The following is a 25,522-nucleotide window of genomic DNA, read 5'->3' on the forward strand; positions in this document are numbered from 1 at the left end:
CTTAAATTTTCATTTTTAAACACTGAAGGAAATCAGGATCAGCAACACATTTTTCATTTCTTTCATATATATAAATACACAACATCTCTTTGGGAGATTGAAGGCATTTGGCAGCAACAAACTGTTCTCCGTTATCTCCAGGTAACCAACTAGATAGTATTGGAACAAGATCTTCAAGTTTTGCTTTGCCAGGTGATAAGCCTGGATTTTCTATCTAATACTGTACTGATATTCAACAGAACAAGTCATATACCATGAACACCTCTGCATAAAAAAATAAAATAAAATAAATGTAGTAGTAGTAGAAGAAGAAGAAATAAAGCCTGGGAAATCTTAGCAACATTTCTCACCCTTTATTAACTTGATATGTAGTTTTTCATCACCTATACTTAATGTTTAACAACTGTTTTCCTTGGAGACACTTCATTTAGCAAAGATTCAAGCATTGTCACAGTTTGATCTTTAAGTAAAAAATTTGTCTTAAGGGTGGAAAAATAAAAGCAAACATATGTAATCCTGCTCCATTTGCAAATTCTTCTCATGACTGCTATCTGCAAAAACTCTAGGGATAGTGTTAGCTGCAAAAGGAAATGGGATGCCAGACAGAAAATATATTGTATGCTACCTCATATCCATTATAGAATTCTTCACTGATAAAAAATTATATTAATAACACCAAGTCAACTTTTGGCTGACATGAGCTAGAGTAGAGTCAGGCTGGAGATGCAAGAGATGAAGGACTCCCTGACAGAGAGAAGGGATTCTTTGTCACTCCCCCAGCACTGTACATTTCTATGTGACCTCTGAAGTTCCTTTATTTCTCTCTATTTCAGAGAACAAATAGCTTGGACAACACTCCCTCATTTTTAGATAGCTAAGGTAGACAAGATGGATCACTCTGACATGCTAAGCAGTTCAGTGCAGAAGAGAATAACAATTTAAAAGTGGTTAACATAAGCAGAAAACCACTGCTGATTTACTTGAGTAAAATTACTGAAACAAACTACAGCCATTTTAATGTGTGCATAATTACAGTAGAAAGAAATACAGACAGACATTAGAATTGGGCCTACACTTGTGACATGTTTTAGAAACATTAACTGGTGACTTCTCATAGCTTTGTTGACAGTTATATTTTATCATTGCCATTTGAAGATCAGGGAAATAAAACACAGAGAACATAAGCACTCCCCAGATTCTGCTGCAACACTCACATTAGTACTACACATTGCCAAGCAAGATTTAACCAAAATGAACAGAAGCCACACATTGAGAATCAACCCTCCTCTCTTCTTTCCCTGATTCCACGTTCATGGACTTGCTCTCTGACAGGCTTAGAACAGTCACAGTTATTGAGTTCATTACAAAATCGTAACCTTTCCCATCACTGACTTTTTCCTACTTAAATTTGAAATTCTTTCTCTTCATGATAGAAGAGGAACTTTCACGGTTTAGCATAGAATAAATCTCATTCTTGTAAAACGTATTTGTAACAATAAGATAAGAAGGAGTATTAACTTTTTCTAGAGCTTGGAGAATACTGGCACAGGAGAAAAAACACATTTCTTATGTAGGTCCTTCACTTCCTGGTCATTTTTGCACCTTGGAATGACAGTCATCCCATCTGCTGAAACTGTCATTTGGCTATGGTATCAGGAGCCTTTCAAAGCTTTATTTAATGCAAAGATATATCCTCACTGCTTGCTGCCCCCTGCATCTTGCACTTTATGGGATCACTTGCATTCAAGTAAATTGAGTGAAAAATTGGTGTAGAAGACCAATCTGCTTTGGTAGGACTTCAAAGCTAATCTGTGCTTTCTTTACTGCTATAAATGACAGCACAAGGCATCAGTGAAAGACAAACGGGGTCTACCTTTCTTAAAAAGAGTTGCAACAAATAAATTGGATAAAAAGTACACTCTGATTTGCAGCAAGATCTTCTTTGTTGCAAAAGCACACAACAAATACGGCAAAGGAAAGAAACCAAAAAGGCATAAAAAAGGAACAGTGTAATTCCTTGCTCTTCACAAAGATCTGTAGTATGAAAGGTACACAAAAATGTCCAGTTCCCTCCTGCTGGAAAGTCTGTATAGTAGTCATCGAGCTATAAAGGTCATCGATATGCTCTTCTAGGCCAGGTGAATTTCCATAGGATGACTGTGCCCCTCATAGTCTTCACTGGGTTACCATCACTTGAGCCTTTACTGAGACCCCAGGGGCATTTCTTTTGAGCATTTTTTTTTCGTTGAAATTTCAGCTGAAACATTTTCAGCCCTCTACTGTCAGACTCTCAGATATTTTCCATACCTCTTCCTGAATCATATAGCACAAATGTCAGGGTATGCACAGATCTGAGACACAACACAGGACTGAATTATCTGAGTAAAAATATTCTATGTTTGCTAAGTGATATTTCAACCAGATCAGTTTGTGGTTCATTGCACGCCTTCATGTCTAATTTAAATTACGGTTACTCAAGAAAGCAGGAGTTTTGGAAAAGCAGCGTAAAAAATCCTGATATAGTCAAAACAAAATAAAGTGACTAAAATTTCCCCCACCAATATGCAACAAATTAGACTGTACTTCCATTGTGAAGTTACATTTCATTACAATAGCAGTGTTGCAATTTAACCCAGCAGGTGGCTCAATAAGCAGAAGAGAGAGAACTTCCACCCCCTTCAAAGCCCTCCTGCATCATATCATATGCTATGCAATATCCCTTTGGCCAACTCAAGTCCCCTCCCATCCCTTTCTTAGTATGAACTGAGAAACTGGTATAGCCTTGGCTCTGTACAGCACTGCTTAGCAATAACTATAAACATCAGTGTGTTATTAACATCACTTTTCTTCTAGAACCAAAACATAGAATCATTCCAAACACTCTGAAGAAAACAACTCTATCCCAGCTGAACCTAACACAAGCAGCTAGCGTTATTATCTGCTTGTCAGTGAGCAGTGAAAGCATCATTTTATTTTATTCTCCAAAACTCTTTCACTAATGTTACAGAAGAGCCTTATTTTCCTAAAGATTATCACTTTGATTTTGACCTTTTAGACTAATCTTTTAAAATGACAATATTAAGCAACCTATGTTTCAACACATACACTACTTTGCAATTCAAATAAAAGTTCTTAACGAAAATATATAACTGCTATACTAATATACAGCAAGAGGAGTATTTTAATTATAATGTATGCAAATTAATGTATGTTGATATTCTTATTTTAAACAAAAATTTAAGAAAGTTCAGTACAGATTTGGAGTGATGAGCATAGATATTACCTTTTGAATTTACCTATGTATCTATCCAAAGATCTTTTCAAAACACATAGAACTTTGCAATATTAATTAATTGGGATAACTAGTATTTTTTCTTGAAAGCTTAAAATGCCACTTGCAAATGTATCTGAATTAAAAACAACATTAAAAAAAAAAAGCAAAATAGATATTCAACTGAATGGTATACATTGCCATTTAATATTAGGCATCCAGACTATATAGAAGGAAAAAAATCCTTTACTGTGAGGGTGGTCAAGCCGTGGAACAGGCTTCCTAGAGAGGTGGTTGCTCCCTCTGACAGCTGTGACTGTCAGTGTCCAGGAGATATTTGGATGATGCCCTCAATACCAGTCTTTACATTCCGTCTAGCCCTGACGCAGTCAGAGAGTTGGACTAGGTGAACTCTGAAGGTTCCTTCTAACTGAATTATTCTGTTCTATTCTACTCGTCACATACATATTTAAGATTTTTAAAGCACAAAATCTGTTTGCAATATCTATGTCTTGCTTTGCAAAGGAGAATAAAGCCTATATAGTATTTTATTAGTATTAATCCAAACTCTTAATATTTTCTAAGTTTATATTTTTGGATCAAGAACAACCCTTACTTCACAGAATCACAGAATTGTAGGGGTTGGAAGGGACCACAAGAGATCAAGTCCAACTCCCTGCTAAAGCAGGTACCCTACAATAGATTGCACATGCTTGCTTCAGATGAAGTCTGCTTTTCCATATAAATCATTTTTATATTCTTGAATTATGATAATAAAAACAACTGAGGAAATCTTTGCAGTTTAAAATTGCTATAATAAATCTCAATATAAAATCTCAAAAAACGTGTATATATGTAAATACAGTTATGCATATGATCCGGTGTTTGTAAGAAAGTGCATTTTTCATCTGCAAAGAATAAGCTCTTTTTGTTTGCCATTGTGTGATACTCACCAGGTACTGTTAGGAGGACTGAGAATTACTTTGAACATGTTAAAACTCAAATAAGGAACTCTTTGAAGAAATTAAGGCAGATGTAATCATTATAATGCTCATCTTTATCCACGCCTAACAGGAAATAAGCCTACCTCAGGGAAGTAAAGGAAATTTCTCATCTAGACTACTCTTTGTGAGAATGAATAAGTATATTCACATATACTCGCAAAAAAATCCTGTGTGCTCATCTAGTTTGACCACTTGCATGCCAGAATCTCCAGCTGGATTAACATCTGTCATTTAGAAAGCCCCATCACTTCATGTTAATGACTCCAAATTCATCACTTCCCTCAACTTTTGGTAACAGTGCTTAAGGCCCTTGGCTGCTAGGTCATAGCATCAATTTCCGTTGTCACAGTTTGAAGAGTTTAATCTTTTTTATTTAAGGATCTACAGACATATATCATCTCTGAAGTTCCTAGTGGATGCCTTTAGGTGTGGTGAACTCCTAACAAGACTTCTCAAATGCTGGGTTGCTTTTAATCTTCTTTAATCTCTTAAGTAATTCCAATCTTTCTTAATGACACTTGAACTGTAGATTTCAGCCGATAGTATTTTGAATAATTATCTTGTTACTTAACTTTTTAGGCATGCAAGGAATGGTTTACCCTTATTTGTTTACAGCATTATTCTAAGAGCTCACACTGAGATGATCATTTGTGATCATCCTAAATCCATTAAGTCACTGCTTTCCAGGACAAAGTCTCATTATTCTGCAGCAGAGGCACATATACTTCTCTGGTGTCACATATATTTAATTTGTTTCATGTATATTTCATCTGGTTATAACAAAGTTCCTTTTACTGGAATTATATCAGGGCCATTATATCAGGGGATTCATATTATTTAATATCTTCAACTTGTCCCTTACATCAATTATCTAAACCTATCAGGCACTAATGAGCCCCATTCATCTACAGCTTGCCATTAGATAGTCCTATTTCTTGATTCCGCAGTGAGCCAGCTTTTAATTCACCTAATGTGTACCTCGATAATTCTCTGTGTCACTCTATGTCATTATTTTTAAATGACCTGTATTACATTAATACATTCTTTGGGAATCCAAGTTCACACTAATAATAATGCAAGTTGAAAAAACAAACAAACAAACAAAAAAACCCCTCATATCTTTCTGTTTGGAAGATTTCTGCACGGAAATACAGGAGAAATTTTTTCTCACTATGATGAGAACTCTTACCTCACTTTCCAAGAGTGACACAACTACTGGTAGAAATAATGTCAATCTCTACTTTTGTTTCACTACCCATGAATAATGGAATACAAGTGTTTCCAGAATAGAAAACTGTTTTCTCTCTCATTTTCAGATTCAGAGATCTGTTATATGAAATGGTGAAGCTTCAGCTATAAATGTTGCAAGTCATCCAGCCAAGACTTCCCAACAGGAGGAACTGGAGCTGTCAAGAGAGATTTGGGAAATCCTTCGTACCCCAGACATACCACAGTCATGACATTCTATAGAAATGGTGGGGAGATGCAACATGCTGACATTTTTCTTCTAGTTATTATTACCACTCTTGAGATATCTGGTGAAAGAAAGATACCCTAGGTTTCTTCAAAAGAATAATGAATCTCAAAGTTTCCCAGAAGTTGAATGCAGATTCACTTTTGAGATTAGAAAAAACATTTGTAGTGAATTTACTATACACTGGAAACATCTATAACTACATGCACTATGTTCTTATTAACTTGGCTGTAATTCATTAATACATTTTTGCAATGCTTTGTATCTAAGTTTCTCAACAGAGAAGAAAATCAAGTCTTGACCTAAGTTCTTAAAGAGATGTTTTCAAGCACTGCTATAATGCATCAGAGCAGAATACAAAAAAAGCTGAATGTGACTAAAAGAAATGTGTTTGTGTTCATTCATAAAAGATTCAATCAACAGTTTCTACTCCATCCCTGATTCTGTCACTCATACATATGGTACCTGGCTCTAGTAAGAGGAAACTTTCACACCAAAAGCATATTGCAGCATTAAATTCCTTTTTATAAACTCTGGTGAAACAACTTTCCAAATGTTAGGAACATTTATTTTTTTAATTTATTCAGAAAAATATCTGTTCAGCTGTATGAACTTGCACAGCGTAAGACATTTCACCTGCAGACAAACACTGTAAAGTTTGGAATTCTACTGGAACACATTTTGAATGAACCTGCAGACAAACACTGTAAAGTTTGGAATTCTACTGGAACACATTTTGAATTTCTTGATCCTACAAATAACAGTATTTAATTTTTTGGGTCTTTTTCTTAGGAAGATATTTGTGCAGAATGGGAAAATGAACATTTTGTTCATCATCTGTTGAAGTAATCAGTAGAGGGCCTTTTACAGCAGTGTTTCAAAGTAAGTACAAGAACAAATGGAGTGGAAATAATACTTGTTCCCAACAGCTTTTACTTGTAAGTAGTTGACTTCCCACCACAAACACTTAGAATATGCAGATGTATAGGGCAAAATGCATAAGTTTCTTGCCAGAGATCTGAAGGTGAGAGTTCAAGACTTATCACAAGAGTAGCTAGTACTCCTGTTGGTAAATTGAAGTTAGGATTAACTGATAGCAGCCACACTGCCTAGTGTGCCAATGACTACAAAACTGCCATGCCTTAACCAAGCTGTAGCAAAGGAACATGAACACACACACAAATATGTATATATACATTTAATATGAACTACTGAAGCAGTAAGTTCCCTAAAAGGCTAAGTTATTCACCTGTCATGTACATCTATGAAATGAACTGACTGCAGATATATGGATCCTGTATATCCAGGGCTTTTGAATCTAGAGACATCTGCTTTGTGACTTACCTCCTGTATAAGGCACACAAGAAAGCCAACTTTGGGCAGCTAGTCCATCCCAGGGCTACTAAAAGCAGACCAAATTACAACAAAAGACAGTTGTCGTCCTTCCAAGGTTCTTGGAAGCTAGCGATGTTGATTTATCAATCAACAATATTTGTTGGGCTTGTTCTCAAGGGAAAATTCAGTCTGGCTCTTGCCAGTCCTCTGAAATTTTTATAAAAGCTGTCCAAGAAATGCTCTGGTAACTGCAGAAGCAGTTCTCTTTCTTTGCATCAGTGCCCTATATTGAAGAAAACTGCTTTTGCCAAAGAACTATCATCAACCTGAAACACAATGGATCTGGTAAATATTTTCTCCAGATCCCTCCCGTTTCCCAAAATGATCTTTATGCATCCTCTGAAAACTTTCTGCTCAGAATTAGTACACAAGCAAACTACTGAAGACAGCAATAGGGCAATATCTTGAGAGAAAGAAAACACAAGTCCCCTTGTGCATATTATTTAGTGACACTAAAGTCACAGAAGAGTCACACACTCTTCATTTTGGATCATACTGCCTTTACAGTTTTCACTCCTCTTTGTTCAGTGCATGCATAATATCAAAGAATATATCTAACAAACAGAAGATATTTAGTCACTAGGTGACAGTTCTTCTGTAAGAAGTATGCATTAGTTCCTATTTTTAATCACAAAATTTACATGATAAGGGCAAAAAATTACATGTCTTTCTCTGGCATATGTTTGCAAACTTATATTGTCATAGCTGGTAGGAAACTTCTTTAAAAATGACTGACAACTAGTTATTTATATTTGGATGTTCCTGATAAATTTTTAAAATGCTGTCAGAGAGCCTAAAGGATTTATTTAGAAAGTAAAGACTGAATTTCTGGAATTGAAAACCTAGACCTCCTTTCTCTAAGACAAGATATACACTGCCATATCTGTGTTGCAAATGATATTTGTTGGGAGATTTTGAGATTCCAAAGTGACCTGGTTCTGTTCACTTATCATTCACTGGCTTTGAAAATAGCCTCTTTAAACTCCTGCATCTGAGCACATTTGCACTGCTACCTCAAAATAAGTTTTTCATTCCCTTTCATGTAAAACACTAACCACAGGGTATTAATTTAAAAGAACTTGAGGTGACTCACATGTCCTCTCTTTTTGCATTGTTTTCCCACAACCAAAAGCTAGCTTTACACCTGGCTGCTATTATCTGAAGGTAGTCAAAGAATGTGGTAAATATTATCCACATGTAATTTATTAAAAGTTGAGTCAAAGAACAGGTGTTGCTATTGTAAAGATTAATTTTGCAGCTCTTCTGCTAAGACTCATAAATTATGAACTCCCGGGCCCCTCAACACTAAATCACAAGCAAAACATCTATACAGATTTATTGACTTGAGGGTGAAAAATGATGCAGAATCTTGCCAGCTGCTCAGACTACAAGCACTGGCATCAGCAAGTATGCCAAGCCCCTCTCTGACTCCACACTTTACAACTGGGAATTTGCAGCTTCTCTTTGCCAGCAATGATTGTTCCATACTTTCTGCTTCTGCATAATCTAGCATATCAGCTCTCTTGAGTATTATAACATGGCTATTTTTAATAACGCTGATGACTGTTAGATAGGAATAACTATCAGATAAAGTAATTACTGATTTGATAAACATTTTTTGTTTTAGTTTAGTAATGTTAGTGAAAGATTGACATACTAGAAATGATGCACAATTTGACTATACAGACATACAAATGGTCTCGAATATATGACAGCTGCAGATCCCTCTTCGCTACAGAAAACAGTTAACAATTCCTTATCTCCCCCTTCTCTAGCTGTCGTGCCATCAGATCCAGGAAAAATAACTATCACTCAGGCAAGTATAATCTCTTTGATCCCAAAGTAGGACTGATATTTCCACCTAAAATCTACTACTTTCTCACAATAGGCAGTAGCAACAATCTACCAGAATTCCTGGAATCTTATAGCACAGGATCGTGGATGCTCAGAAATGCCCCCACCACAATTCAGGCACTGCAGGTAAGAAAACACACTGCATCTGACACACCCTGAAGCATCAGTTTCCCTGATCACATACTTAGCACCAGTCTCTGTGAATCCAGTCCTACAAATGTTGATGGGATTGCAAATTCATTAGAAAAAAAACATAGAAAAAATGTCATGTCCATGGATTGGATAGGTACCAGGCTCTCTCTTTGGCCACTTATGGTGGGTTTCAGCCCTAAGGTAAGTGAAAGGCTCAGAATTAAATAAAACTACAGTTATCAACTTTGGGTTAAAATCAGCTGTATATATATAACTTCCATTTTACACTACTCACTAAAAAACTAGCTCACGCTCTTCAGTATCTCAGCATATAAATCAAAATTTCATAGTCAAACCTCAGGCTATTCATGGATTTGTAAAACTGGTATGTGAGTATAATTATTTTTTAAAGTGGCATCATTGAGAAATATATCCTGTTCATTTTGTACAATTATCATTAACCATGAATTTAATCCCAGACACAACTACTCCATTCCATGAAGAGATTGGCTTTTTCATATTTTAACTCTGTCACATGTATTAAGATTTCTAAACATGCTGATGAAATCCCCTGCTCTTTTCAAGTATATCACCTTAATTATCTACGGAAATAGTTTGCATATTTACCCCTTCAGATCACAAAATTATTGCAAAATGTGAAACATTTAATATTTTCAACAAGACTATTTAGAGGTACCTTGTAGCCAGATACAACATGCTATAGTTTGAAAGTACTGTGATTTATGGCATGCTACTTGTTACCTGTTCTGTCATTTAGGTCATGATCCTGCTGACCTTTACTTTCATGATTAGACAACCGCATCAAAGGTGCAATTGAGAACTTTTTTTCACAGAGAGGAATTCATAAGAAAGCAGGCAAAATAGTGTCGATGAGGATGAAGGCTCTACTTTTCAGAGATACTGGGCTTGTGTATGCGTGTGCAGGTTTGGTTTTTTTCCTTCTTTTTCTTTCTCCTAGTCAATACAGATTTACTGAACAGAACCCCTATTTCAACTTCATGCTCCTTCTCTGGAACAACTACTTTACCACTCCAGTACAAATCATCTCATTTAGCTAGGAAAGCTGTGGTCCCTGATCATTTAGTCAATGCTCAGTGTCTGTAGGAAAGCTTAATGAAAACAATCCTATAAAGTTTAGCCCTTAAACAAACGAGTAATTGCTTCTTATGAGGAAAGTTCCTCTGAGCAGGCATGACTTTTTAGCAAGATTTGGTGATACGAAAAAGTTTGAAGTTTTTCGAAATACTATCAGCTCCTAACAAGTATACTTACGTTTGTCTTGGTCAGCTTCCACTCCTTCACTTTCTGTATAACTCGGCAATATCCAAGGCTGATGAGCAAGCTGAAGCTGTTGTAAGAATTCATCCTGCCACAAACAGATCTATTTTAGATAAAATGACACAGAAAGGTACTACATAAATGCAGATTTTAGTACTTCAGTTTGTATTAACTGGATTGGAAAAAGACTTTGATTTAAAAAAAATATATGCATAATGTCACAGAAAGAATATATATATATATATTCTTAACTCAAAATGTAGAGGCTATTCAGGCCACTTGGATACTTTTCCTAATGGAATTCTTGTTTATCCATTTATTACAGGGGGAAAAAAAAAGTCTATTTATTTAATTATCTGCTATAGCCAGAGATATACACACCCTTATCTTAGAAATGCAGAACAAAATATTAATGAAGATATTCTGTTTATCCTTGCAGTTTTTGGACCATGCCTAGATATGTCATGAATGATTTGCTTAATCAAGGCTTTGAATTGTCAGAACATTCACCGTCTTCAATCCTGTAAGAACAAGGATCTGCAACCTGATTTAGAAAATATGTTTGTACTGGAGAAGTAGAAAGGCTAGGGTGGAATATGGAAAATCTGGTCTCCCAAATACCATAAAGCTCTAAGCATCAAAATATAAATGTTACACACAGTTAAGAATCCATACTTGCATTTAAAATGTTTTGCCATCATCTCTTTTTTTACAAAATATATTTATGCATATAAAAATATTTTTCCATACATACATACTCATGTAAGCATGTACACTCACATAAAATATTATGACAGATTCCTTTGCAATACTGAAGGTGAAAGACGAGATTGGAATGTAGTTTCACTTCAACAGTGGTTCAGTTCTGCAAGTTGGGTCTGAAAGTTAACTCAAGGAGTGGCCAGATATCATAAAATTACTGGTCAGATTGTTATAAAGCACCTGAAGTAAAGGAGGCTACAAGGCCCATCTCATTTTCTACCAGTTGAAAACCAGAATCTTCATATTCAAAGTTAAGTTGCATTGCACATCACCACAGCATTACTTTTATCACTAGGCCATCTGGTTTAAAAATAAAAATGTTTGTTTTACTCAGTTCTTGGAAACCAGTCTCTCAGTGGAAGAAAACTGTTAATTCTGTTAGTAATCTGTTAAAAAATCCTAAAAGACTGCTGCAATGACAGAAAAGGACGTTCAGGCAGCAGACCCTGCCTTATGCATATAGTTAACTTTTCAACTTTTTTCAGAATCTGAGAAGGTTGCTCACTGCAGCATTGAAATAGGAAAAAGCACTGGTTCACAGACCAGGATTATTGCAGCAGTAGCAAGTGGCTCTCACACTGATCAGCATGCTTTTGTAATCCTCCAAAACTACAGAGTGAAGAAGTGGGACAGACAGCAGAACAGAATGGAAGTACCTAACCGAGAGGAGACCTCATGACACTGAAGGGTGGTCTGCGCTTCTGTGACTAGGAGAAGGCCTTGTGTTAACCAGTGCTTTATTCAAATCAGCTGAAATCTCCCAATATTAACAATGGCAGACCAATAAATATTACTGAACAGCACTTCAAGGTGCCTGGATGAATAAAGTAACTAAAATTCCAAGTGCTGAGAAAATGTTATGGCGAACAAGGGAGTCAGTAGTATTTTCATCTCAACAGCTATTGATAACTATCACAGCATTGTGTCACTTTAATGGAATCCATCCTGAAGAGATAAGCAGTATTCAGCATTCCTTTGTCAATTTATACAAAACACCAAAGGATACAGTCAATGCATAAAAATATCTCTGCAAAAGGATTTGGAGCTGTGATTTATTAGTTTTATAGAGATAATAAAACTATTTCTCTAGGTAGCATTTCTTTGCCATAATTCAATTCAGCCTGAACAGAGCTGATAATAAAACACACCTGTTAAAACTTTGTAGTATTCTGTGTGCCAAGAGGCAGAAACTTGTCCACAAAATCTCAGATCATTATAAGTTTTGAGCATTAAAATAAAATTCTTAACAGCTGATACGTTAAGTATTTGCCAGATTATTTAAGATGTGTGATATAACAAGATTAAACCAGCATGGACTTTACTAAAACTAATGAAGAACTCTGTATTGTACTCTGAATATTTTGTATTTTAGACTTTTATCATACTCTGAAGCACATTACAACCTAGGAAGCATGTATAAGGCATTGAGGGATATGTTAAGTGTCCTTATAAATGGAATTGTGACAGCGTAAATTCATGCATACACTGTATTCTTTAATTCAAGCTCCATATGATAAAACGTGCTGCCGGTATTCAGTAACTGCTTTCTTTTCAACTGACTTATCCTCATCACATATGTACCAGGTTTGTGTTGATTAATTCCATTAACACCACAAAAGAGTAAGGAAGAAGAGTTCTTTGCAAAATACAGGTCTGGTAATGTAACCACAGTGCATTCACATCTAACAGAAATTCCCTGCTCATACCATTAAGTTTAGGAAGAATGAAGGCAATTTCCCTTATTTTATTTTACTGGTTTTTGTTGTTGTTTTTTTTTTTTTTTACAGGAAGAAGATACAAAACCTATAATGAAAGTTGCAAAATAATATACAGTATCAGCTTTTAGTTTTATACATTTGTAATCTGCAAAAGTACAAAGAACTTCATTGTTTGCATACCTCAGGCTAACATTAAATTTTCCAAAATTTGACTCTATGCTCAAAGAGAATTCACATGGGCAGAAATAGAGGGACACTTCTAACATAGCAAAAGATATTACCAAACAGCAATACTTTCTGGGGATGTTCTGTCTTTATTCTCTTGTCTTTTTCTAAGCCAGTAGGATGGGAAATCGGCAAGGATGGCTTAAAAGAGCTCCCAGAGCTTCCAGCAGAACACCCCAACCACAAGGCTGGCAGCAGCAGCTTGGACAGATCTCCACAAGACTATTTTTGAGACCTAAGGGATCTCCAGCTTGAACGTGTCATACCAACCATTTTCCCCTTCGAATTAGAGCTAGTCCCCAGAGGAACTTCAATGAAGTCAAAGGTCACTTGAATGTGTCAGGAAGGGACAAACATGGTTTGATCTGGATCACCAGCAGCCAGTGTGCTATTTGGCCCAGTAAGTAAAGAGAAAGAAAAATTTGTCACTTCTAGCAGGGATCATAACAGTGGATAAGGTCTTGCACAGGAATGCTGATATTTGATATCAGCTTTACAGTGGTCTTGCTGAATGAGACTGGACACGTTATTCTATCTGTAAAACAGAGTAATAATGCTGCTCTTTTCTTAAAGTACTTTAGACACATGTACACATCAAAAATATATAATAAGACATTGTTATTAGAAAATGTGTAAGTCTGGGATTTGGCAAACATAAGTAACAAATCACAGACAATGGAAATGGATTTTCAAGATTATCATTACTGTTACCAGCAAATGATGCGGAATTTTTAACTGCCTGCCTTGTTAGAGGAAAGATCAGAAGGGATCTGAGAGTTGCCGTCCCTTTGCAGAGATGCAGTGCTCGTTACATGGCACTTCCAGGATCCATTACAACAACAATTGAGGTTATTATCACATGACTATGTACCAGTGGAGATAGAAAAGATAAAAATAAAATAAAATAATTGAAGTGTTTCAGTGGGAAACAATGAAACCTTTCACTACTTATGAACATTCGTAGTTACAAAATGAACTTCAAGTCTCATTTTCTGGTTTGTGAGAAAATTTCATCACACAAACACACTCATCCCTCCAAACAGGGGATGAAAGGTATTTTTTAAAAAATAAAAAATAAAATAAAATCGTTGTTACCACTACAGATTGTTTTCATAGAAAATTTCTAGCTTGAAAATATATCAACTTCAGCCACCTTAATCCTTGTATATTTAAGTTGGATTTCCAATTCTGGGTGAAGAACTAGCTCAAGCAATGGTATTAATGCACTGATATTTTTTTTCACCACCAAACATACAGATTCTTGCATCAGACTGGCATTTCCTGAGAAAAAACTCATCTTAGTGAGGCGTGCATCTGAGATAGACAGCAGGGCTATTCTTTCACAGACTCTTTTATTTCCACTGCCTACATACTAATATTATATTTAAGGCAGCTAAGGTTTGCAGAGGAGAATCCCGCTCAAAATTTACAAGGTACTTTAACTTCTCTTTCTATACAAAGACTAATCCTGTAAAAGCCATTAATATAAGACAGGAAGTTCTTATGTTCTGAATAATTCTAGCTAACATGCACAATAGTACTAGACAATTGTTCAGCAATATTGGACATTTTCCCATTACAGTTCAGCTTTTTATTTCAGAAAATATGCCCATTCAGCAAGACTAACTAATCGTTCCACTGTATCAAAAAAAAAGAACAATTAGACCAAGGAAATATTATGCACTGTCAGTGCAGCAGGAAAAATACCCTGGAATCACACAGATAAGATACAGTTGTATTTAACAGTCCAGAAATATGCAACTCAGAAACTGTAAGGCTAATAAATCTGCTGTGCATTATGCAGGCAAAACCCTATGGATCTCTTTGAATAATCTGGGGGCATGACTGTTTCATTACAATTTCAACAATAATCCTGAATTTTTCTCATCAATACTTCTCAAATTTGAATAGTATGTCCTGCTACTTTTTTCATCATTAGGTTTCAAGTTTCTTTCAAAGCAGTAACAAGGATATTGACATTACTTCAATGTATAACATAATCTTGTTTTCATGTTATAGTAGCTCTTAACCATACTCAAAACATTAAATCGAAAATCTTACTTCTGACAAACTGCTTCTCTGAGCAGTGACAGTGACAACATCCCCACTCATTTGCACAGAGAGCCCTGAAGCAGCGCTGAGGGTCCTCCCCATTTGGCTCTTTGACGTCAAAGATCTACTTCTATGCAAACTGATGATGCTTTCTTTATTTCCTTGATTGCTAGGAGTAAGGGGTCGTGACAGCAAGCTGTTTGGGGTCACAGGTCTGCTCCCCGGCGTTGATGGAGTTGGTGGCCTGCTGGTTTGCACACCAGCTGTCAGAGGCCTGCTGTTAGCAACACTTGAGGCCTGTGCTCGGCTGTTAGTGGGCAGTGGTGGTGATTTGCCTCCTTGGAGCTGAATGTTTTTCCCCATTTGAGTTGGCACCTGAGGCCTCGGATTTTGGCTCTGTGTAGCTTGAAGGTTGCCTTGATGGTCAGATGTACCTAAACTGTGATGCTGGATGCTAGGGCTTCTTGAGAGCCTTGCTTCTTCCCACAGCGCTAGGTCCTTTTCAATATCTGAGCACACAAACACATAAACAATCAAAAACCTCACTTTCCGTTCCCTGAGGTTTAAACTTCTTATTGATTTTCTCTACTATACGTGATGACCTGTACTTTTGCAGAGAAAATCTATTCATCCTTAAAATACAAGGCACCAGAACTAATGGTTTGACAATTACATCCTCAGAATCTATTCACAGTTGATTTACTGCAAGCACATCTATCACACAGAAACGCATTATTACCATTTAACTGAACCACCTAGCTATGAATTTCACTGCAACCTATGAAAATCTCTCATTTAATCCAACTTCTTTCTGTGGCTTTTGCACAGTTTCTCATTAGTAAAAAGCTAAGATTAGGCTGTGAACTAAACCTGCAAACCTCATCTGCACTGAATGTGCAATCCAAAACTGGAGCAAGATGAGACAATGTTTCTGATCTCTCTGTCTATTGCCAAAACAGAAATCTAGGGCCAACAACCCTTGACCTCTAGAACATCTGGGTCTGTAATGCTTCCTGGATCTGAATTTTGTGACCTGGTCTGTCTTCAGTGCCACAGCAGTTGAAGAGGTCACCAAGGTCTAAAATTCAAGGAAGAAAGGTTGTCACCATTTGGTGTTCCAGTTTCTACCCCTCATAGTTTTGTATAAAATAAAATTCTATTTAAAAACAGAACAGTTCAGCAGAAAATTGTCTTCTGAATTCATCATACTAACGATTCCAATGAATTAAATCAGATATCTAACGAAGTTAGATGAGGATTGCTGGAATTCAGGTTAGCAAAAACTGTAAGGTTTTTGGCAGTAAAAATGTGAAGAAACTTGATAGGCAGATCAAGTTTAATTTCATCTCACACAATTGTTCTGAATTTTCACTCTCACTGACATTTACTCAACTGTAACTTGGTTTTGATAAGTAACGCCATTTTCCATTAAATTGTACAAACATGAAGCTATAAATACCTTGCATCAGCAAGGTACTGCTGACTTAATAATGTATTAAGTGAAATTATATAAAATCAGCATTTTGTTTTTATTTTGCTAATAATAACTTAAAGTCCTTAATGTTGTAAAATAAATACACTCCAAACTGCTTATAAAAAAACAACAACCAAACAGATTTTCTTGCACTTCTGTTTGCCAGTAGGTATAAAAGCAATGCTTTATGTAAAACAATTAAAGATGTGCCACCTTTAACATCAATATCTTTTAAAATTACACTTTGAAAACAGTAAAATAAGCCACATCAGGTTCATGTTACTACTCTGATACAAGACATTCCTCACATTTAAAATACTAGACATGGAAAAAAATTAAATAGTTGTGAAAGCATCAGATAAAGGATTAAAGTCTTTCAACTCTTTAAATATGCTAGCAAATTTTAAAATGTAGTTATTCTTCCCAGCAAATAGTTAGATATTTCTAAGTATTTCTAAATATTTCTAATAGCCATCTGAACCTTACAATGATCTTACTAAAAAGTGAGCTCTTAAAATTAATTCTTTCCATTTTGAAATAATTATTTCTTGAAGTATTCTTCCATTAGGCTTTAAAAAAAATCAATACACATCAGTTATTAATTTGTAAGATGCCTGGCTGAAATCCAGGAGCCAATAAATGACAATGTGGATTACGTGATTCAAACCAAATAAGGAATATTCTCCTTTAAAGATTCAATTTAGTTTGTGTCTTTGCAGAATTCTAGACCTTTAACTTCTCGATGTTGATTCATGTATGCTAAGAAATTATTCAAATATTTAAAGATTTAATAGCAGCTAATGAAACATTATATTCTGACTCGCATTTTCTTCATTTCATGTAGTACACAAGACTGCTAAACATTTCACCACATACAATTTACATGTTTTCATAACGTAATTCCTCACCATTATTTAGCACACATTCTCTTTTTGATTTCTTTTGCTTCAACATAATCTTTTTAATCAAAAGGGAGAGAAAAGTATCACAAATCTCCAGCCTTATGGTATTATCTGATACTCAGTAAATATCAGAATTCAATCATAGCAGGATTTTTTAAAATCCCTGGTCAATGTCATATAAAGGAAATTAAAATGCAGGCATCAGAAAAACACAAATGAATTTTACTTGCTTATCAGAAATGACAGAATAAGGATGTCATTCATAATCCAACTACAAACTGTTTATGCACCTAAACAGTTCTACTCGTGATAAATCATATTCCAGTGACCACAGAATAAGTATAAAAAACCAAATGGGCAAGTTACGGGAATTAACTACTAAAGAAAATAATTTTCCACTTGTGTGTGATATAAAGCAGCCACAGTAACATCAGAGTGGATTTTTGACAAAAGTATTGCTGGACCACAAGAAAGGAAGGAAAGGAAAACTGCTTCAAAATCTGATTTTGTAAAGATGCTATTTTCAAATATCAAGGTACTGAGGAACTTGCTGATATTTGGTGCTACTCATAGGCATCCATTTGTTCCAGTGTTCAAAGTGAGTTTTCTATAGCACGTTATCCATAACAGAAAGGCAGGACTATGTCTCATAATTACATAAATATCCCAAGTCTCAGCAAACATCTAAATGATGCTTTTTTATCTGAGGTCCTTTGAGGTGATTCTTCATGGAAATTATGTTTCTCCTGTCAGTGAGGTGGATAACTGTCTCAAGCAGCACTGAACTAAGAGGAAGTTAATTGATTAATTAATTAACAGGAATAGGAGAGTTCAGTGTCTGATGACTGAGCCATACTCTTGTGAATTTCTCAGTCAAAAAAAAAATTATTGGATGGTAAACTGCCTGAATTTCCAAATACAGTGTTACTTAAGTAACAGGCTCTTAGCCAAATAACAGCGTCAGTGATGTGAGAGAGAAGACCTTGCACATCATACCACTGCAAACAATGTCAGAGAATAACAGAATCCAGGTAGTTAGCCAATTAATATTTAAACTTCTTAAAATCTTTTGTTCAACATGGAAGCTATTATTGTCAATTTTGTCTATGGACATAAGGATCTGCATGTTTCATAGTACACTGATAACAAGGGCTACTTGTACAACCATGGAAATGTTACCAGTTTGGACATAAATCACAGTATTGAACTCTTGACCAGATCCCCTCTAAGTAACACCTGACACAACACACAGGAGCCACTTCTAGTTCTTGTTCCACTCTAAGCAAAAGCCTTTCTGTACCTCACTGTGCTCACATTCATGTCTTCTACTTCAGCTACAACAGTTCCTAGAAAGTAGAACAGCTGCACCTCTCTCTCTTTAAAGAGGATCCAGCTCCCAAGCCTTCCAGAGCAATTTCATAGGTAGGATAGACGCCCAAAATCTTTTAGAAAATGACACCTAAAGTGCTAAGATCTCCACCTCGTTCTGTGACTGATTTGAAAGAAGGGCCAGATAAAATACATTTCTCTCTCCACCTTACCTCAACAGTCTTTATATTCTGGTTCTGCATCACTTTTCAAAGAGCTGACTTGTGAAGTGCAGCTTTCACTGTTTGCAGATTAGCATGTGTACTACTGGAGTATCACACTATATGTCATACCAAACAACTAAACCTAAGATAAGAAAATGTTACAAAGAACAACAAATTGCAAATTATATCCCAGGATAGCTTTCATTGATACTTTAGAGACCGAAGACATATTTTAACTGCAAAAAAATTATGATTTCTTTGTTTCATCTTTTAGAAATGGCTACTCTGTCAGAGATGTTTCAGATGTTCTACCACACACAAGTCAACACACCTCGCTCAGCCCAAAGTGTCATGGCCAAAGTGGGCTTTTGCAGCAAAGCAGTGCTTTCTCTCCCTAAATATCCACTGCAGACTTTTAACTAACATTTAACTAACCGTAGATGAAGCATCTGTACCTCCTTACTGCATAAGTCTTGGTGAAACGTACCACACACACACACACTATGTTAAGATGTCAATCTTCAAGATATTTAACAGTTCAAATAATGTTTAATGTTTAATTACTGTATTTACTGTAATTAAACAAAGTTTGTTGTATCTACAAATATTTTTGCTGTTTCTCTACAATGAAGAAAATGTGAAGTTTTATCTATTTTTATCAGCATCTGAAATACATCATCTTTTCCTTTGTCCAAAATATTGGCACATAGGATTGCTATGTGTTTTATCAACCCTTGCTACCATACATACCAGCTAGGTGTTTTTCCATGGTCTGAAGTTCTTTAGCTGCTAAGGAGTCCTTTAAGAGTTTCTGTCTTGGGGAACCTCCAGGTCTGACACATGTGGGATCCATGGTCCAAGCTGGCTGAGACTTACACAGATAAAAATAAAATGGATTTCTTTTTTAAACGCACTTTCATATTTATATGTGAAACAATAAAGAACAAGTGGGGAAGGGGGCAGTGGCATGCTGTCCTCATTTAGAATAGTGAATCTGGTAGAGTTCTCTGTAGAATAAGTATATAATATTCATCTCATGCATTAATAAAAATCAACACTTGCAGAGTAATTCAAATATAGATAGATACACAAGTTCTTGTTCCATACTGAGAAAACTTAACAGGACAAATTCTTCACTGATTTACATTCTAAACCGTTCAAGCTACTCACTGGGACTTGCACTTTAATTTACCACATTTGGCACAGTATATCTGCAAAGCAACACTTCTAGGAACATCACAGAATTTCCTCATCAAAATCGCCAGAGTCGTTTTATCACTGCAAAGAAGTATTCCTTTCAGGAACAGCAACTAACAGCAACTAAATCATCATAGCAACACAGCAGCCTAGAAGGGATGCTGGGAAACAGATCACTCACCCAATCATTTCACTACTGAACACTGTGGTACTCAGCTGCATTTTCTGGAACCCGTTCAATACAGTTTCAAAAAATGGTTTTAAAATACAATACTGAGAGTTAAACTCAGTAAGTTTTTATATGCTTATTTTAAATACACCACAACTATATGATAGAATGCTTAAGACTTGGTCTAAAAAAAAAAGTAACAATACATTAAACAAAGCTTTCTTAACAGCTTGTCTGAAATAAATTTTATTTTATTACCTCACCAAAATATTCCATCTGAGGTTTAGGAGGTTTTGCTGCTTTCCCTGGTTTCCTAAAGAAACAAAGTTTATGCAGTGGTCCCATCATTTTTTACCTCTTACTGATTTTTGAATCTTTCAGTAAACAATAAATTTAGGGAGGGGTCAACAAATTCTCAAAGACACTGAGTTGATGTCACTGCATGGAGAAGAAAGACTGAGGAGAGGACATAAATACTGTCTTGTATTTAACTGATCATTGTGAAGCACATACCTTTAAAATTTGTTAACATAGATTTATATGTATAAAGCAACAGGTATACCGTAAAGTTCCACATGCTTACATTAAAGAAAACCCTATTCATATTTACCAGAATATGAAATAGTTCACAGCTGCAGGCAATCTTACTGTTCTGGCATTTCTTAATTTGCCAATTGCATTTTACTGTAGTTCTGTTCTGGTTAGTGTCACACATATTTCATTCCAGTCAAATATACAGAAACAGACAAAGAAAACGTAAATTAGTCAGAAATGGAAGTTATCCTGCAAAAACATTTATTTCAGACATAATTAGACTTGATTCACCTGTTTTCCCAAGAGATTTTAAGAATTTTCCACTTCATTCATAGTTGAGAATTTTCCATCCAAATGATAACTTGTCTAGTTGAGGTCACTAAGGAATATTCATGTTATTAAACTACTCACATTTCTAAATGCTTGTTTCTAATAGATATCAGTTACTCCATATCTGTCTCTAGATGGAAAAATAATTTGCTCTACATGTAATTCCTCTGAAATAAAATAAACTAAATAAGAGATGGGAATGGGTAATAGAGCCTGTAACAAAACCCTAATATTCTGATTTTTAATTTGTTTTTTTTCACATACCCTTAATCTCAGATTTTTATGGGGGAAACAGCCATTTTAATATAAATTTCCTAGATTATTTTTCATTTAGGGATGAAAAAACAGCAGCCCTTCAATTATGACTGGAGCAAAAAATTCCCCAAGTCTAACAGGATGAATTCTTTTTGAATATACAGTTTTGGGTACAAACATAACTTTGATGACGCACAGAATAAAAGCTAGTCAGTCATCTGTGGTAATAACTGAAGACCAAACTTGAGTATTCTCATCTCTATTCAAGTTTATCGTAAACAAATTATTATGAGTTTCCACTAACTCTCTAGCTTCCAAAAACACACACTTGCAAATGTTAGCCTTCTGAGATTTTTTCAGTCTCTATCTCCTTTATTTGTGGAGGTAAAATAGAGTAATCTTTCTCTTCTGCAAAATGTTTCTTTGTACATTCTGTCTTTTCCTTTGCAATACTTCTTCTCTATGCACCATATGCATACAACTAAGGTGTATGAGTGAATGCATCTCAGGCTACTGCCTGTAATAGAAACTAAAATAAATGCAGAACAATGATTCTTTAATGGTAATCACCACAACAGTGCTTGAGATGTTTATAAAAAAAAATACCAATAAGATTCAAATATAAATTGCAATTAGGAGCCTCCAAATCACAATGGTTATCAAATATCAGCCATACTTTTACATGCTTCTATTCAGACTATAAACCTTGTGTAGATTCACATAAGATGGATAAGAATGCCTGTACATAAGCACCTACAGGCATGCCAAGTTAGGTACACACATCCATTTCGTAAATGCTTGTGTCTGCCTTTGTTCTGTTAACATACAGTTGCAAAGAATACAGAACTGGTGTTCAGTTCTGTGCACAACAAGGATGTACGCATTCTTCAAGAGAGTTAAATATTAATGCTTGTTATGATTTAAAAGCAATATATGCCTATCTCTCTTCCAGATGCAACGTTTCAACACTGTGAAATTAGTGAGACAACTTTGGACAACCTTTTCCTGTACATTTTTCTGTACCATGTACTAGCATAAGCCTACAGCATTTTGTGAGACAAAAGCATTGTAAAAGAACAGAAAAACAGTCCAATAATAGCCAGGGAGATGAGACATTTAACAGTAGCCATTTAATTACAAATTACATGCTTATAATACTGCCTTAAACACTTGATAGAAAGAAATAATGATGTGAAAGTATTAGAAAAAAAAAGTAATCAGTTTATTATGACATTAAAACTGCTTTACTACCAGTATTTTTCTTGTTCCTTCATTGAAACTAAATGTTCTAAGATCATAAGTGACACTGTCATGAGTACAGGAGAGACACGGACCTCTTGGAGTACACCCAGAAGAGGGCCATAAAAATGATCCAAGGGATGGAATACCTCCCTTCAAGGGCAGGATGAAAGAACTACAGCTGTTCAGCCTGGAGCAGAGAAGGCTCCTGGGAGATGCTATAGAGGCCTTTCAATATCTAAAGGTGGGCAATAAGATGGAAGGGGACAGACTCTTTAGCAAGGCCTGTTGCGACAGGACAAAGGGAAAAGGTTCCAAACTAAAGTAAGGGAGATTTAGATTGGATATAATGAAGAAGTTACTTATATGGTGGTAAGGCACTGGAACAGGTTGGAGAGGTCTTGGATGCCCCATCCTTGGAAACACTGAAGTTCAGGTTGGAAAGGATCCTGTGCAACCCGATCTAGCTGTAGGTGTCCTTATTCATTGCAGGGGAGTTGGACTAAATGATCTTTAGTGGTCCCTTCCAACTCACACAATTCTATGATTTCAGTCTTTCTGAAGGCAGGCTCAGATAATGTGTTTTGTTTTGTTTGTTTGTTTTTCTCTTCTCGAAATAATACTGAACATAAAAAGATCTCTCTTAACATGTTAAGGGTATGAATTCATCTAAGTGATTAACATAAATATAGAAAGGGTTCCTCAGTGTCTTCAACAATATATGCAATCACCTTGATCTTAAAGATTAAACACAAGCTGAAAGTAGGGAACGTTAACAGGGAGGCTTTGGAAGCACATCAGTTCAAACGCTTTAGCCAGGAAGAATGAATTTACGCATTTCCAGCAGAGTTCACTGGTAACCCTCTCTCCACTGGATAAATGGAAGCAGTTCAGAAATGTCACTTAGGAGAGAGATTAAGGCTTGCCAGTCATTTAAACCGTTCTATTCCATTTTATCAAAAAGTATCCTTCATCTCCTGACCAGATACAGCAGAGATAAAACATTAATATACGTTATCTCAGACTTGATTGATAATGGCAGTAGACTGAAAGTAGTTGAAAAATTTTGTATGTATGTATGAAGTGTACATATAGAATTAGTACTTCTCAATATCTTCAGCATACTCCAAACTGCAATTGCCCTCAATTATTCATTAAGTTTTTTTAATATTAACATAAAAATTATAAATAGCCTATTCATATTAACAAGATTTTATATCTAAATTCAAAGATGGCCCTGAAAGACACCCTTGTCTTTTTAGCTTGTAGGAATGGCTCTGGGTACTGTTCACATTACCTTCAAACTTTGAAGGTAAGGCAACATCTCTGTGCTAGAAATATGTTCAAACAAACCTCTCAGGATACATTTGTCAACTTTAAAGGTCAATTATGCAACCATTTCCTAATTGGCTTTCTTTACATAGCATCGCAATTTCTTCACTAACAATATATTCATCAGCACTTTCTTTACTTAGATCACTTAGTCAAATTACTCCTAAAATAAAAATTACATAAGATAAAGCCATAGGGAACGTCTGTCATCACTGGTTCCCCGAACATCCGGAAAATATCATAACTTACTGGGAAAGCTATGCTGGTACACAAACATAATTAAGGAGGTCATACCAATAAGGAAGTTTTCCACGATCAATATAAGTCCTTCATTTGCAGCACAATGTCATTTTGACAGCGTACATCAGTGTAGCTTTTATCCCAAGGAAAACCAGTGCTGATGTGAACATCTGCAGTGACCTGGGCTGCCATTTCTTTGTTAATTCCCCATGGATGCACAGGGAGTTCTGCAGAGGCTCAGCATTACCAAATTCCTGAGGCAAAGAAGATCTGTAAGTTACCTCCAACATCATCTGGAAATGAAATGATTGCTGGAAATTAGCCCTTCCTGCTTACCATTAAAAGTAAGGAACAATGAAATACTGCTCTTCTGTGTCATTTTGGCCTAATTCAGAGTTAAACATCTAGATACCTACACGCACAACTGTGTACATTCTCTTTTCAGACACAGGGAATATCCCTACCTCCTAAGTACTTCTTCATTTTTAAAGACTATCTTTTAATGATGAATCACCTAATCCCATCAAATCGTAGTGGCAATCACATAAGGAGGTGAAAATTCAATCTTTAGTTCCTTAAAGGCTATAAATACATTTTGACTGAACTCTTCATTCTGTATATTTTTGCTAATCAAATGCAATTTTAATTGTAAATTTCAGGAGACAATAGTGTAAGAAAGACAGCCACGCTTACTTTTCTATCTATAATCTATTATTTCTTTGCTAAATGTCCTAAATGTCTTAACCACAAACATTCTATGGAAAATCCTCCCAATGCAAAAAATATCATTTATTCACCGATTTGTTTGCAAATGTCCTTTTCATCTGACCAAGAAGTGGCAAGGACAACTGTTATTCAAGCAGCTGAATGCTTTGTGTAATATTTTCTTTGAAGATTCTTCACACATCATTTTGTAAGAGATCACCAAATTTTTAATCTTTCAGGCTCCACAGTATTTTCAAGCACAGGAAAGCTAGCTTGTCAACATGTATTTTTTTAAGTATTGTAAAAATAATAAACCTTCTCAGAAGCCTGATGCAATGTAAGAAGCCACCTCTAATCCCCATATTCCATATTAGAGCCTATTCTACTTTAAGTCCCATGTAATTGAAGTTATAAGCTTTTTTCTTCA

At 35.6% G+C, this 25,522-nt stretch overlaps 1 protein-coding gene across 2 annotated transcripts in view; it reads right to left on the bottom strand.

The window, feature by feature from the left end:
• Positions 1–25,522, bottom strand: part of CUNH8orf34 (chromosome unknown C8orf34 homolog) — a 157,385-nt gene that overhangs the window by 1,628 nt on the left and 130,235 nt on the right. Inside the window, exons 11-13 of one of the 2 annotated variants that reach the window (XM_065753167.1) lie at positions 19,845–19,965; positions 15,196–15,695; positions 10,424–10,517 (exon numbers count right to left, since the gene is read on the bottom strand). In XM_065753167.1, coding sequence (XP_065609239.1) covers positions 10,424–10,517; positions 15,196–15,695; positions 19,845–19,965 — 715 coding nt within the window. Of the gene's footprint in view, positions 1–9,969; positions 10,518–15,195; positions 15,696–19,844; positions 19,966–25,522 lie in introns of those variants that run through there. The other variant, XM_065753166.1, reaches the window with a different exon arrangement.

The sequence above is a fragment of the Cyrtonyx montezumae genome, unplaced genomic scaffold, assembly GCF_038088225.1.
Source record: "Cyrtonyx montezumae isolate F1298 unplaced genomic scaffold, pur_monq_1.0 scaffold_8, whole genome shotgun sequence".
Lineage (NCBI taxonomy): Eukaryota > Metazoa > Chordata > Aves > Galliformes > Odontophoridae > Cyrtonyx > Cyrtonyx montezumae.